At 40.4% G+C, this 13799-nt stretch overlaps 1 protein-coding gene across 1 annotated transcript in view; it reads right to left on the reverse strand.

Moving 5' to 3' along the window:
* Nucleotides 1-6489: 6489 nt before the first annotated feature.
* The window catches only part of LOC128733992 (uncharacterized), a 75233-nt gene continuing 67923 nt past the window's right edge, over nt 6490-13799 (reverse strand). Inside the window, exons 3-4 of the mRNA XM_053827942.1 lie at nt 8666-11696; nt 6490-7647 (exon numbers count right to left, since the gene is read on the reverse strand). Of these exons, the coding sequence (XP_053683917.1) occupies nt 7260-7647; nt 8666-11696 (3419 nt within the window). The 3' untranslated portion in view covers nt 6490-7259. The remainder of the gene's footprint in view (nt 7648-8665; nt 11697-13799) is intronic.

Raw genomic sequence — 13799 nt, forward strand, 5'->3', positions numbered from 1 at the left:
AAGTTACGATGCTGTTATCGATAATTCGATGAGCTGCATATTTTGCATGCATGTTGCTGAACTAAAATTGTTTATACTTTCCATGGTTATTACTAGCTTTAACGGTTTGCCAGTCGTTATTGGATACGAATATTCGAGTTTTTGAATATTAGCCAAAATTTATATATTTGATAATACTTTTACGCCCTAATTTGAATACGTCTTTAAATATTATTGTTTAGACTCTACAATAAACAATATCAAAATTCTTCGCCTTTTCAAGATATCAAATTTGGCTCAGGCAGTTTTTCACGTTTTACATTATATTTCCTTTTCACTATTACTTCTACAACAAGTTTAAAAGTGTTGTTAGAAAACCTATCACCTTAAAGCAAATGAGTTCAGTATTCCTATGCTATCGAGCCCTATTGATAGCACAAGCATATCGTAGCATCGTACTGTGCTAGCGGTATGCAGCAGATGTGACGATATGGAAACTCGCAGTATCTGGACTGGTATGGTAGTGATGCTGAGCAGGATCAAGGACACCGTCGCAGTAGATACTAACGACCGGCATCGGTAGGTGCGTGGGATGTTGAAGGCCCGATACGAATTTAAATTTGTTAGAAGTAGAGAAGTAGAGACGGAGGAGGAAGCGTGGTGGTATGCTTTGCTGCTAAGCTATAGTATGTGGCCATCCTTGATTGTTGATGGAAAACTTGGGGCAAACTGTGATAATGTTGTTTACGAGATATTTGTCCTGCTGGTTATTGACACCCTGGAGTTTGTTAGCTGGAGCATTTCAGCAGCAACTATTTGTATATATTAACGTTATCTGTTTTTCCGTATCGTACAGAAAAAATGTAATAAAAGCCTTGATTTGTTGAATAAACACTATGTGAGTCAGTGTTTTTGCATAGATCGTTGATTTTTGGCGGTGACCGACATTACCCGGTAGATGCTGTGACATGTGATTAATTATTCATTTCTGTGACCCAATTAGGCATCCACCAGAACGAAATACGATTAAAGCTTATGTTTTACAGCGACCCCATGTACAGCAGTTTACATTATATTCTATCATTCTACATTCGATAACATGTGATGCAATATTAATTTCCCATCAGATGCTAAACTATTAAAGCTGCTTAACCGTTGTCATTCGTAAAATGAATATGTCTTTGACTTGGTGTAACAACACACCAATATATTAGGGAAGCTAATACAATACATTTTAAAAAAACTCTTTTTTAATATCCATGTAGATGATCGATTATGGAATAAGTAATTATATGCGTTCTCACGAACAACGATTTCAGCAGCAAACACGTTGATGTATGTTCATGTACCTACTAAATAACACCACTCCCTAGATAACTGAGAAGCCGCTTCCGGTGCATGCACGCCGACGTAATTCAAACTTTCACTTAATTTGAATTTCGCCCAGGCAGAAACGCCCCGAAGTATACTACACAATATGTATACCTTCCCACATGTACGTAGTATAGATTTAGGGCGATTCAAGTAAGAGTTGGGTTTTACCCATGATTTTTACCGTGGGTGTTACCTCATTATTGGATAGTGACATAGGTAACACATAACTTACTGCCAAAACAAAACATTACGCAATCGTGAAGTATCACTATGATTTGGCGAACAAGAAAAAAGTATTTCAATAATTTTTTATAGTTAGAATAGAGTTTATCCGATTTTTTCCTTATTCCTCCCACGTTGGACTACGTCTCTCAGGATAGTAGCTGGTACTGGGCTAATTCCAAAAATTAATGCGAGCACCGCGAAGGAATGAAATATTTTAAACGCTAATAGCTGTCAATTTTGAATGGATTTTGATGGTTTGAATACCCATCGATTCATAATAGTTGTAGCAGTTATGTGGTTTTTATTACAATTTTCACTTTCAATCACTAAAAAGCAGTGTTGGGCACCGCTAATTCGCTAACCGATACAATTTGCTCGTTAACCGTGGAAATTTCGCTAATCACTAATCGCAAATTGCAAATTAACAGTTACTGTTTATTTTTGAACATATCGCAATAACTTGCATTGTAATCTATCGCTGTACAAATTATTTGTAATTTACATTTATTACATGGCTTTTCTTAATTTACCTAAGATCAAAACCTATTATAATGGATAAAATGCTTTACAGGTTATTAATTTTAAAATAAACAGCGGCACTTCATTTGGAATCATGGCCCAGCAACAATTTGGCTAGTCTGAGTGTAAATTATAAAGTATAACTAGCGTTTCTCGATTGGTCGGTTAGCGAATTAGCGAATTAGCGGTGCCCAACACTGCTAAAAAGTGAAAGTTAACGAAAAGTGTCAAGGTCAAATACATTTTCTTCATGATTACTTTGCCTCACAGGCAGGGACGATAGTTAAACACATCATTTGTTTAGTGTGGTTTCCTTTTACAAAATAAGTTACAAAACACCTTGTCCCAACAGGTCGAAGATTATTCAATTCGAAGATTATACCAATTTGATATTTGTGTTTGGGAAATATGGCAGAGTGCAAAAACACCCGACACCCCTTTTCTTCTACCAATTTTATCATTTGAACGTTTAACCTAGTCCAATTTGATGTCCTGAAAGTAAACTATTTTGTTAAAGTGTAAAACCACCCTTCTTCTTCAACCGGTTTTCTCTTTAACATTGAATTGCGTCCAATGTGATGTCCGTCAAGTGAAACGTCCGTCAGTGAAACGTCATAGAAAAGTGACCGGTTACCCTTTCGTTTTGCCAGATTGCATCCATATACTACAAGAATATGCTCGGAACTGTTGTCTTGCACGGAAATAGAGCTGAAGGGATATTTGTACATGTGACGTGACGCAGCAATTCTCAAAGCGAGGAAAATCAGCGCCTCGGTTAAGAGAGAGAATAGTGTTTGAACGTTTCATTTGCTGCTTTGCGTCAGTTAGTAGCTTGCAGTTTTTTACATAATTTCGATTGTATTTCTGTCAAGTATGCAAATAGCCGTGAAGTAGAGGGCCGAAAGGAAGTAGTAAGATGCAGCCAACAAACATTTTTGTTATACAATATAAGCTATTGTATAGCAAAAATGTTTGTTGTCCAGGCGATATTTCCGCTTTTATTACCCGTATAGCGGTTGAAAAAGCTATCAACGCATGCATTAAAAAAAGGACTTTTTTCGAACGGTGATAAAAAAACTTAAACAGCTAATTGAGTTGGATAAATTTCCCATGGAAGGTAATTATATTAGCTTACTTGCAAAAAGAATCTACAGCTCTATCAGTCGAACTCTAACCGTGATGGCGGAAACAGTGATGCTTCTCCATTCAGAAGAGCGCTCGTTCAAAGAACGGTGCCCCGCCGCGTCGATAACGGACATCGTGCGGTACTTTGTGGGCGCCGGATACGCTCGTTCCAGCATCTACAACATCTTGGCACTATTGGACAACAATCAGAGCATCGAAAGAAAACCCGGTTCCAGACGGCCGACAACCCTGAGCGACAAGAAGCTCTAAAGGATGCTGGAGAGGAAGACCGAGGGAAAAGTGGCCACATCGCTGCGTGCGCTTGGCCGGGAGGTCGATGCAACCAGCCAAACAGTGAAAAAGTACCTGGTGAACATAGACATACATGTCAGGAAGCGGCAGTCCCGTCCACTGGTCCCGGAGCTGTAGGCAATGACGCAGCGCCAGCGGCTTAATAAAAGATGGTCAACACGATTTTCCCGGTGAATCGCGACGTGGCGGTGGTGATGGACGACAAGACCTATCTCACTCTGAATGCCAACGATTGGCAGGGCACTTCATATTTTACTTCCCCCACGAAGGAAGTGAGCTCCGAGGTGAAGTTCATTTCACACACCAAGTTTTTCAAGAAGGCGCTGCTGTGAGAAGGGAATGTCAAAGCTTTTCTTCTTTCGCTCCTGACTGGCCGTATATGCGGAAATATATAGTACGAAGTGCCTGCCGGAAGTTACGTCGTTCATCAAGAAATACCATAAGGACGAAGCCGCGGTGTTCTGGCCGGATCCTGCGTCGGCCCACTACTCGAAGCGATCGTTGGAGGAGATAAGTGGCTGAATATAATAGCTGAATATAAGTTGGCGAACCCGCCCAAAGTCCAATCGAGAATGTCTGGCCAAATCTGAAGCGTAAGATCTACTTCGACAATTTTGTCGCGAAAACTGAGGAGGAACTGATAAATAAAACGAAGAAAGAACTCAAAAACATGCATGCACATGTGAACTACACTTATGTTTGCATCCACCATGGCGAATGTTTCGGTTAACTGCCGGAAGGCCGTTCGCAAGGACGTAGAATTTCTTTTTAAGAAAGCTAATATAATTATTTTCCATGGGAAATTTATCGAACTCAATTAGCTGTCTTAGTTTTTTTATCACCATCCGAAACAAGTCCATTTTTTAACGCATACGTTATTCAACAAAAATGTTTGTGGGGAGAGGACGTAAGCTAATTAATATTTTAACTGGCTGTCTACATGTTAGTTGTAAGACAATTATACTTCAAATCATTCCTTCACAATGAATGGCCCTATCAAAAATTTTGTGGAAATTGACGTTTGCGAATCAGTGTCAAAAATGATAACTCAGAATAGTTATTTATTTTTTAATTTATCCGTAGTTGTAAGCAAGCTCCTTAAGTAAGCTAACTTCGTCAAGTGCACACCCACCAGTTTCAAGCCAGTTACTTAAAGTTGACTAGTGCTGCAAGTCATGTAAAATAGTCAATTACTTCAACTTTAAGAAACTGAAAAATTTAGATACAAACTTGAGGATATTTAACCTTAACTTCATTTAACAAATGTATATAAATGTTTTGGGGCTTTTATTACAATACAGCTAATTATAAATTAAATTGTCAAGCATTGTCGAATTGTACCTGCATTCGTAGTCCTACACACTTAAAAAAAAGTGCCGAAGTCAGCAAAATTTTGCCGAGATTTGGACAGCCGAGCGTTCGGTAAAATTTTTTATGATGCCAAACGTTAGTAAAGATCCGTAAACGTCGAATTGCAAAACTGAAATTTTTACCGAACGCTCGGCTGTCCAAATCTCGGCAAATTTTGCTGAGTTTTTTAAGTGTGTATGTGAACCCCTAGTTCGTTCCCCTTGGCATAGACCTCCATAAGTAAGATTCGGAGGTGTATTGTCAACGGAAATCGTACATACTACGAGTACTGATGAACTGACATGACACATGGCAGAAAATCCTTTAAACACCATCATCCTACACATTTTGCTTTCACACTAGCACCCTCTGTTATGCATGTTGCGGAGTAGCTTGCATTTGCAGGATCTTATGCTGCAGAGTTTTTACATTTGTATGGTTTTATACTGAAAATTCGGAGCAATACCCGCGCGCCACGGTGTGGTAATGTTGCTTTTTTGAAAAATGAGTAGTTTTTGATTGGACAATGGAATTAACGCGAGTGTCTCGTCTGTTTGTCTGTGCTACTAGCTCCAATGCATTTAGGATGCAAATTTTGCTGCCGTACGAAGTACTCCTTGTACAAATACTCATAAGAACGGGTGTTCTCTAAAACCACAACCATGGTAGCGCTTTAGCGCTTGTCGTTCGAAAACTCCAAGTTCTCACTAGTCCTACTCTAGCATTGTTCATGGCTCATGTGTTTAGCATCGTGGGCAGCGTGCAGGAAGACAAAGACAAAAGATGAATCACAAGCTTGCATCTGTTAAGGTATTTGACAGACCTGTGAAACCACGCCCCGGCTGCGAGCCGAATTAAAATGTTCTTCTCCGCTCTCTGTTTCGGTGCATTTTGGCGACTCGCTAATGAAACAAACCGACACCGTATCTCGGAGCCAATATATGGTGCGGTGCTATGTGTTCGGAGCGCACCGTGCGATACCGTGCCAGAGCGTCAATTTGGGTTAGAGTGCGAAGCACGAGTATGGAGCCTGAGTAACATAACAAGTCTACTCGGTAACCAATAAACATTACCGTTTATTGGCATATTATTTTTACTGCAAGTTGCTATATATTAGCATTTTGACTGCATAGCTGTAGGAAATGGGCATCCAAAATTCTATTTTAGCTCTTCTGGATTCTGGTCAGTAATCAGCTGCAAATCAGCATTGTCAGCGCTATAAGAGGGTTAGCAGTAAAGTAGGCGTATTTTGCCAAAGTAGTTTTCGAGTTGTATTTAAGGTGGCTTAAATGCTTATTGGCTTGCATTTAAATTGCATTTCTAATGTTTATTGGTTAGCTGGGTAGTATTTGAAAAATAGCTGAAGCTGGTCAGATACGTAGACATGACATATTGTAAGAAAGTCGGGAGCAAATGCTGTTACATGTCATATTTAACGTCTTATACTTTTCTTCAGAAATAAACGCTACTATCCTTTCTGCTACAATGTACATTTATTTTCAGGAAAAAAGAATCAGCTGCAACAGATCTATGTATTAAACAATGAAATAAACTAGATTTATTCAACATTTGTAACAATTAGTGTCATATTGCTTCTGAGTGGCATTGTGGCGAAATTTAGTAAGAAATAATAATTTACAAATTAAATTTCGAAATTCATCACGTATCTAGAGCAAATTTACCAGTACAATATTATTATACAGAACATAAATAAATTTATCGTAATGGTACTTTCTTATATTCCAATCCTTTCCATATGAAAACAATTTATCTAAAAATGTCTATATGGAAAGTGAATTGAATTTTTCGTCAATGAATTTTGTGTTTTTTTTTCTTCATTCGACTACTGCGTAAAATACTGCGCATTTCGTTATAGTTTCGAACTACGTACTACTGACTTTGTTGGTCATTTCATGGATTTCTGTATTTCTAAACATATGAGTTCAGAACTCATAATATACGGTACCACTGGTCGAGTTGTGTGCTAATTCGATAGTTGTTATCCGCTATTTTATATGGTCGATTTACCAGAAACAATTCGGGCTTATTCTAAGAAGTTATGGTTTTTATTATGTACAGAAATTTTCTCCTACGCGCGAGCCTACAATAAGCTATTAAACTATTAAAATGAAAGGTTGTCCTGTGTCAATACTAGATTCTATATATGGAATTTCGCTGAGCGAGTTGGTCTATGGTAAGCTTGTCGAAATCATTTAGGAAGGAAATACTAATTAATCTCAAGCATTCTGCACACTCCTGGCAATAGAAAACATTTGAACTATTCATAAGACTTGATCTATTTCACACTTGACTCAGTAGCTCTCATTAACATAAACACACTCACATGCTCTAATTCTTTTTCGACTGTTTTTTTTTCAATTCTTGATATTACTATAACCCGAATTGATCTGTATTCTACGATATTTACTGTTGATTGGGTACACGTATATTGGTTTATGCTCCGATGGTTCTGGTTGTTCATCTTCCAGAGATGAAGAGTCACTAAGACCATGGCTGTACAGATCCTCGTCCTTTCCGCCGTTGTAATCGCTGTAGTCATGCGTGATATGTTGTCGGGAGTCCTCAGCTGTTTCCATCTGTTCCACAATTCCACTATCGACTATGGGCATTTCATCCAGATTGTGCGTGTTGGCATTTTCTTCGGCAACTTTCACGAAGGCCAGCGACAATTCACCGTTCAGGTGTGTTACACCCTTAGTGGCAATGTCGTACATGAAGATTTCCTGGTCGTCGTTTTCGTTTCTGCAAAAGGAAAAGTGGAAAAGAACATCATTTTGATTAAAACCACTTTTTCGTTCGGTTAAAAAAGCAAACCCTTGGGTATAAACGCCTTAAAGCTTTGGCCCTTATTTATCAACAGACTTCGTAACTGGTTACTAGAGTACAGACTAATTATGGGGCTAGTGCAACGGCCCTACTGGCTCTAGCAGCACCGCCTTGCTCAATTGTTTTCAAATATTTGAAAAATTAGTTAACAAATTTGTAATCTAGTATATTGTCAGAGATGTTTAGAAAAATTGCCAATTGATTGATTCAAATATCTTTGAAATGTATTGAGGATTATAAGTATAAGTATTGAATTATAAGTATGTAAAATGTTACCACTTTGATACATGTCACATACAACGCCAATTTGGAAGGCTTTTTCAACCAATCATGAAGCGAGAATTTCTAGTTGGACAATGGATCATAATTCTTGAGAATTGACTGAATTATAAGGATGTAAAATATTTTCAGTTTGATGACTTTTTTTCTAACCAATGACGAAGCGAGAATTTTTATTGAACTTCTAACGATCAACGTCGTCAAAACAATACAAACAAGTTGATGTTTACTGCTATTGTTCAATATTGAAAATTGTTCATGAATCCGCTAAGTTATTAGCGTTTAGAACCTGCCTACTTTTCGAGTTAGATGTTTTGGAATAATACCCTATCTAGCCAAGGTTTGCCGTAAGACGTAGCTGTATGTTAAAAGAAAAAAGTTCAACTGATCTCTAGCGTTTTAAGATAATATCATTTGTAGCAATAATTTCGAATTCGCGAGGATGGAGTCTTAAAAGTATAGTATTGATAAGTATCCTGATTCTGAATAGTTTAGCATACTGAATTAGTCATTTTAGATGTAACTAACCATATTTTCCTATAACCAAAAAAAACTCACTATTCAGATTTCGTCTGCATCAAATCCGAATAAAAAGAATATCGTTTTCGAAACAATCTACAAAAACCTGCACATATTTTTACTAAATCATACTTACTTAGTAACAAGTAAGACAACACTCTGGAGATCTACATCGGTTTTTCCTTCTCGCTCGAGCCATCGTTTGAAGTTTTCTGTCGAAGGTTTCTTTATCAGCTGCTTTAGTGCCTCGTCAGCGATAAACTTTATTTTCTGTGTATCCAGCATTGCGTCCCTTTCGAATCGTGATTGCTCCTCTGCACTCTTGCCGTCCCGATCCGTGTCGGCGTTTATAACGAAGCTGTTGTTCAAACCAGTAGTGTCAACCGGGGCCAGCACGACGACACTGGAAATTTTTCTACCACGCAGCTCCGGGGCATCCGGGATCGGAAACTGTGCTCCGTTGATTTTCAACGGTAGATAGCGATTGTAGGCAGTTTCGGCACTATCGGAGTTCGCCTGTACACCAACCGACGGTAGTACGGTAGAATCCTGTTTAATGTACCGATCGGTAATGTTCTTCTGATTAGAAGAATCGAACCGCACTACTTTCAAGTCTACGTTTTGTTTTTCCGGCATTGTTACCAGTGTCGTCTCATATTGACCTTGTCGTTCACCTTCCGTTTGACCTTCGACGACATATTTTACTCTCTTGTCTTTAGCATCGTAATTCTTGCTAATAAATTTCTTCGCCACCTTATCACCGTTAGGTTTCACCACCGAAAGTACATTGCTGGAGCTGGCCAACTGTGAGGCTCCACCTGAGCTGTAGAAATTAGCCAGGTGCTCTGCGGGAAGATTCTCTAGTGCAGTTTCTCCTAGTTTATCATAGTCCAATACGCTGATATCGGCGTTTTCTAGAATACCGGAAGAGAGCAGATGTTGACGAATATCATCTGGTACTTCATCGGGAAGATCCAGTAAGGCTTTCTGTTTCTTCTCACTGTTTCCGGATTGTGCTGGTGCCTCTGCAAGGGTTGTAGTTGAAGGGCGTTGAGTGGTTGTGGTTCGCGTAGTTGTGTGTTGGATTGGGGTATGTTCGGGTGTGGTGGTCGTGCGAGTTCCGAATGGCGCTTGCGTTTGTGTCTGGAAATTATTGTAGTGCTGTTGAAGTTGTTGTGTATGTTGTTGTTGTTGATGTTGCTGCTGCTGCTGATGCTGCTGTTGCTGCTGATGATGCTGTTGCTGCTGCTGCTGCTGATGCTGCTGTTGTTGCACTGGTTGATTTTGGAAATTTGATGCGAAACCAGGAGCAGTGGGAGGTCGAGTTGGTCCTCCGTTCCAGATGAAAGATTTATGCTGCTGTTGTTGTTGCTGCTGCGATTGCGACTGGTAATTGTTACGGGGTGACACATTGATAAATTGAGTAATCTTATTGGCCAGGCGGACGTTATGGTTGATAGGTTCGGAGTTAGGAATGATTTGAGGTGCAGCATTGCTGACATACTGTTGAGGAGTTGGCAGAGGCTGAACGAAGTTGCGCTGTGAATGGCTTTCAACTTGAGGAGCCACCGAGTGGCTTATTAACTCCTGAGAGGGCAGAATCTTGTACGCAGGTCCTCGAGCGAATTGTTCATTCTGTGCGCCGGTATTTGGAGTTTGTGGTTGCTTCCGTTGATGGTCATTATTAACGTGCTCGGTGATGTGGGTTTCGTATTTGGGAACGCTAGCGACTACTTCTCCGCCAATGGGCAGGATGTTTTGGAGGTTGTTCTGATGGCCAGCCGCGGTGGTATGATAGTCGGGTGTCCGCGTGGTACCTAGATTGGGAGCGGCTTGTTGGACGAGTCCGCCTTGCACGGGTGGGATGTATTCGAGGAAGTTACCGCGGTTTGCTGGAGGCCGATTATTTTCTGGAAATCGTGGCTGCTGTTGCTGTGGCTGGTATGGAGGCAATGTTTGTGGCAATGGCGTTGGTGCAAAGTTATGACTGGTAGGTTTTGGAACCAGTTGTGTTTGTTGGTGTTTGTAGAAGTTATTGAAGGGTTGATTATATTGAGTTTGTGCTGCAGGTTGGGTGTATTGTTGCCTCAGTGGAGGTTGATTGTTTATGTTGTGTAGTGGAATAGGTATCGGTTTGGGCTGAGATTGTTGTTGGAATTCTGGAGGTGGCTGGCGATGTTGTTGAGGTTGAGGTAAAAATTGCTGTTGTTGCGCAGGTGGCTGCCGAACGGGGGGTTGTTGAACAAACTGTTGTGATTGTGCTTGTGGTGCACGATACTGCTGCGGTGGAGGTTGATGAACAAAGTTTCTGCCTTGATCGAACTGTTGGAAGCGATTTGGGGGTCCTTGGAATTGCTGGAATTGATACTGTGACTGAGCGCGATATTGGGGCACTGGTGTTGGAGTAGCGTAATTTTGAACATAGTTTTGTTGCAGTTGTGGAGGCTGCTGATGGTATTGTGGTTGCGGAGCGAATGGAGCTGCCGTTGGAAACGACCTTTGTTGAACAAACTGTTGATGTTGTTGGTAGAATTGATCGGCTTTATGTTGACTAGAATGGTGATGGTGTTGGTGTTGCGGAGGTGGAAGAACCTGCGTTTGTTGTGGATGTTGATGAAACTGCTGTTGAGATCTCGAAGTTTGTTGACCTTGCGGTAGAGCTACGACAGGCTGTGCAACACTTTCACTTTCAGTTTCTGATACCTGGTGACCACTCTGGTGTTTATCTTCTACACCAAAGGATATGCGAATGCCACTGTTGCTGTGGTATTTTTCGGAATCGGGATTAATGATCGCCCTTAAAGTTGTAGTCTTTAGCGGCGGGTTTGGAGTGACCACGAATTGTTCTTCATGCACAGGATTATGAACTTCTTCTTCCTCAGTCTCATCGGGTATAGGCTTTATGGCAGGCACTGGTGAATCCAAAACAATTCCATTCTTTTCATCCTTGTGATACTTTACGTAGAAAACTTGTACTTCTTCTTTTTTCTTCGGAATCGAACTTGCAACTTGCCCATGTTCATAAGGGACCGATTCGTTGCTCTCCTTGATGATGATTTCGATTATTGGTTCTGGTGCTTCTAGGTAGACTGGCTGATGGTGATGATGTGAAGATGCTGGTCCTGTGTGGAAGTTGCCAACCGTATTTGAGAGTTCACTCTCGAAACCTGGTGGATAGATAAATGAGAGGTTAGTATGGGAGTTATTTGTATTAAGCTTTTAGTAGTATTTTAATAGCTGAACGGATTATTTAATCAAAGAAGAAAAATTCTGCAAATAAAACCTGTAGAATTATCTAGAGACAAATTAAAATGTATTATTTGCAACCGAACTCAGGACAAATATCCTATGAATCCTATTAAAATGGATTACTTTAATTGTATAGATTTCACCTCTTGTTTGAAATTAATACTTCAACTGCTTCTCCTTAAACAGCTTTTGAGTTTTCTTGGTAAAAAAATGTATCTTACTTGGTCTGGTAAACTTGCGAACTTTTGTGGTAGCCATCAAAAGCTTTTTTTATTAGATCTCAAGTAAACTGTTTTTGAAGGAATTTATATCTGCTTATGAAATCAGTTCGTCTTGTTTACATAACTGGTTCAAATTGTTATAATATCAATTATCTTATAGATAAGCCGTCTTGCTCAAACCTTTGTGGGGGTATGTGGCAGGACTATAATCATCATCATTATCATTATTTTTTTAGCTTGAAAAAACTCGACAATTGCTCGAACAAGAAAACTGAGAACGAGAGAATTGGAGGTTTGCTCCGTAAAAAGCAACGTTTGCCTAGCACGGACAGTGGCTATTGACGGTGATGAACTGGAAGTGGTTGATGAGTTCGTATATTTGGCTACCTTGGTCACCTCCGACAATAATATGAGTAATGAGATCCAACGACGCATTCAAGCTGGATATCGAGCCTACTTTTCCCTCCGCAAGACGCTTCGATCAAGAAATATACGCCGCCGCACAAAACTGACGATGTACAAAACGCTAGTCAGATCGGTAGTCCTCTACGGACTTGAGACATTAACTTTGCTTACGGAAGACAAACGTGCACTTGCCGCATTTTAACAAAAAGTGTTATGGACTATTTTTGGCGGAGTGCAAATGGATAGCGGAGAGTGGCGGAGGCGTATGAATTACGAGCTACAGACACTGCTTGGAGAGATTCCCTTCGTACACCTGGCGAATGTTGTCGCAAGGGGGTCGGACAACTGTGCAGTGAAATTCATTCTCGTCAGGAAGCCCACCTGCACCAGGAATAGAGCGGTTCAACGTGCTAGATGATTTGACGCGCAACGAATTGATGACGAGTTGCCCAGAACCGAGTATAACATTTTTGACACGGCAAGAATCGCCCCGACTTTCGGCTAATAAAGTAGTAAGTAGTAGTATAAAATATTGGTCGCAATATTGGTTTACGGATTACCTACGAATGGCCGAAACATAAATGGCCGAATCACGGATGGCCGAAACATAAATGGCCGAAATACCAAATGGCATAATATATCTAATGGCCGAATCACAAATGGCTGAATCACGAATGACCGAATCACAAAAGGCCGAAACACGAATGCCCGAACGCCATATTCTGTCGAAAATATTCATGGCCTTCAACCTGCACAATCGTTGGGTACATGCTGTCCTTACTCGCAGCTGCTCATTCGGATTTAACTAAGGGATAATCCCTACTAGTCAGTAAACCTAGGAAAATGCCTGCACGTAAATAGTAGTGGTTTCTACGAGGGGGCTACCTTCCGCAGTGGCCGGCGCTTCGGGTTAACGGCGGGTCAACGGCGCACACTCGCGGCAATCATCTAGGATACATTTGCTACTGACACTGACACGGTCTCGCACCTTATAATGAACGTAAATCATTTGCAGGGCGCTGCGAGTGGAACAGAAAGCAACAGAGGGAAAAATTTTAAGGGTTTTTCAGGGGGATGTGGTTTTGTTTTATAGTAAATAGTTGTGTTGCTTATTTTGTTTTTTGTTTGAATAAAGTTATTTGTTAACTGCTTGCCAATTTATGTGTTTTATTGAATAGTTATTTAGGCATTCCTAGAAAATTCGGCCTTTCGTGATTCGGCCTAACGAAATTTCGGCCTTCTGTGACTGTTGTTGAAATTCGGCCATTTGGATTTCGGCTATTCGTGATTCGGCCATTTGGTACCAACCCTGGTTTACAGCCTCTTATCGAACAACTCTCATCGCTTCTTCCTTGTGGTACCAACCGAAATACAACCAATCTTGGTGGAGGTCAG

This window comes from Sabethes cyaneus, chromosome 2, assembly GCF_943734655.1.
Source record: "Sabethes cyaneus chromosome 2, idSabCyanKW18_F2, whole genome shotgun sequence".
NCBI classification, from domain to species: domain Eukaryota; kingdom Metazoa; phylum Arthropoda; class Insecta; order Diptera; family Culicidae; genus Sabethes; species Sabethes cyaneus.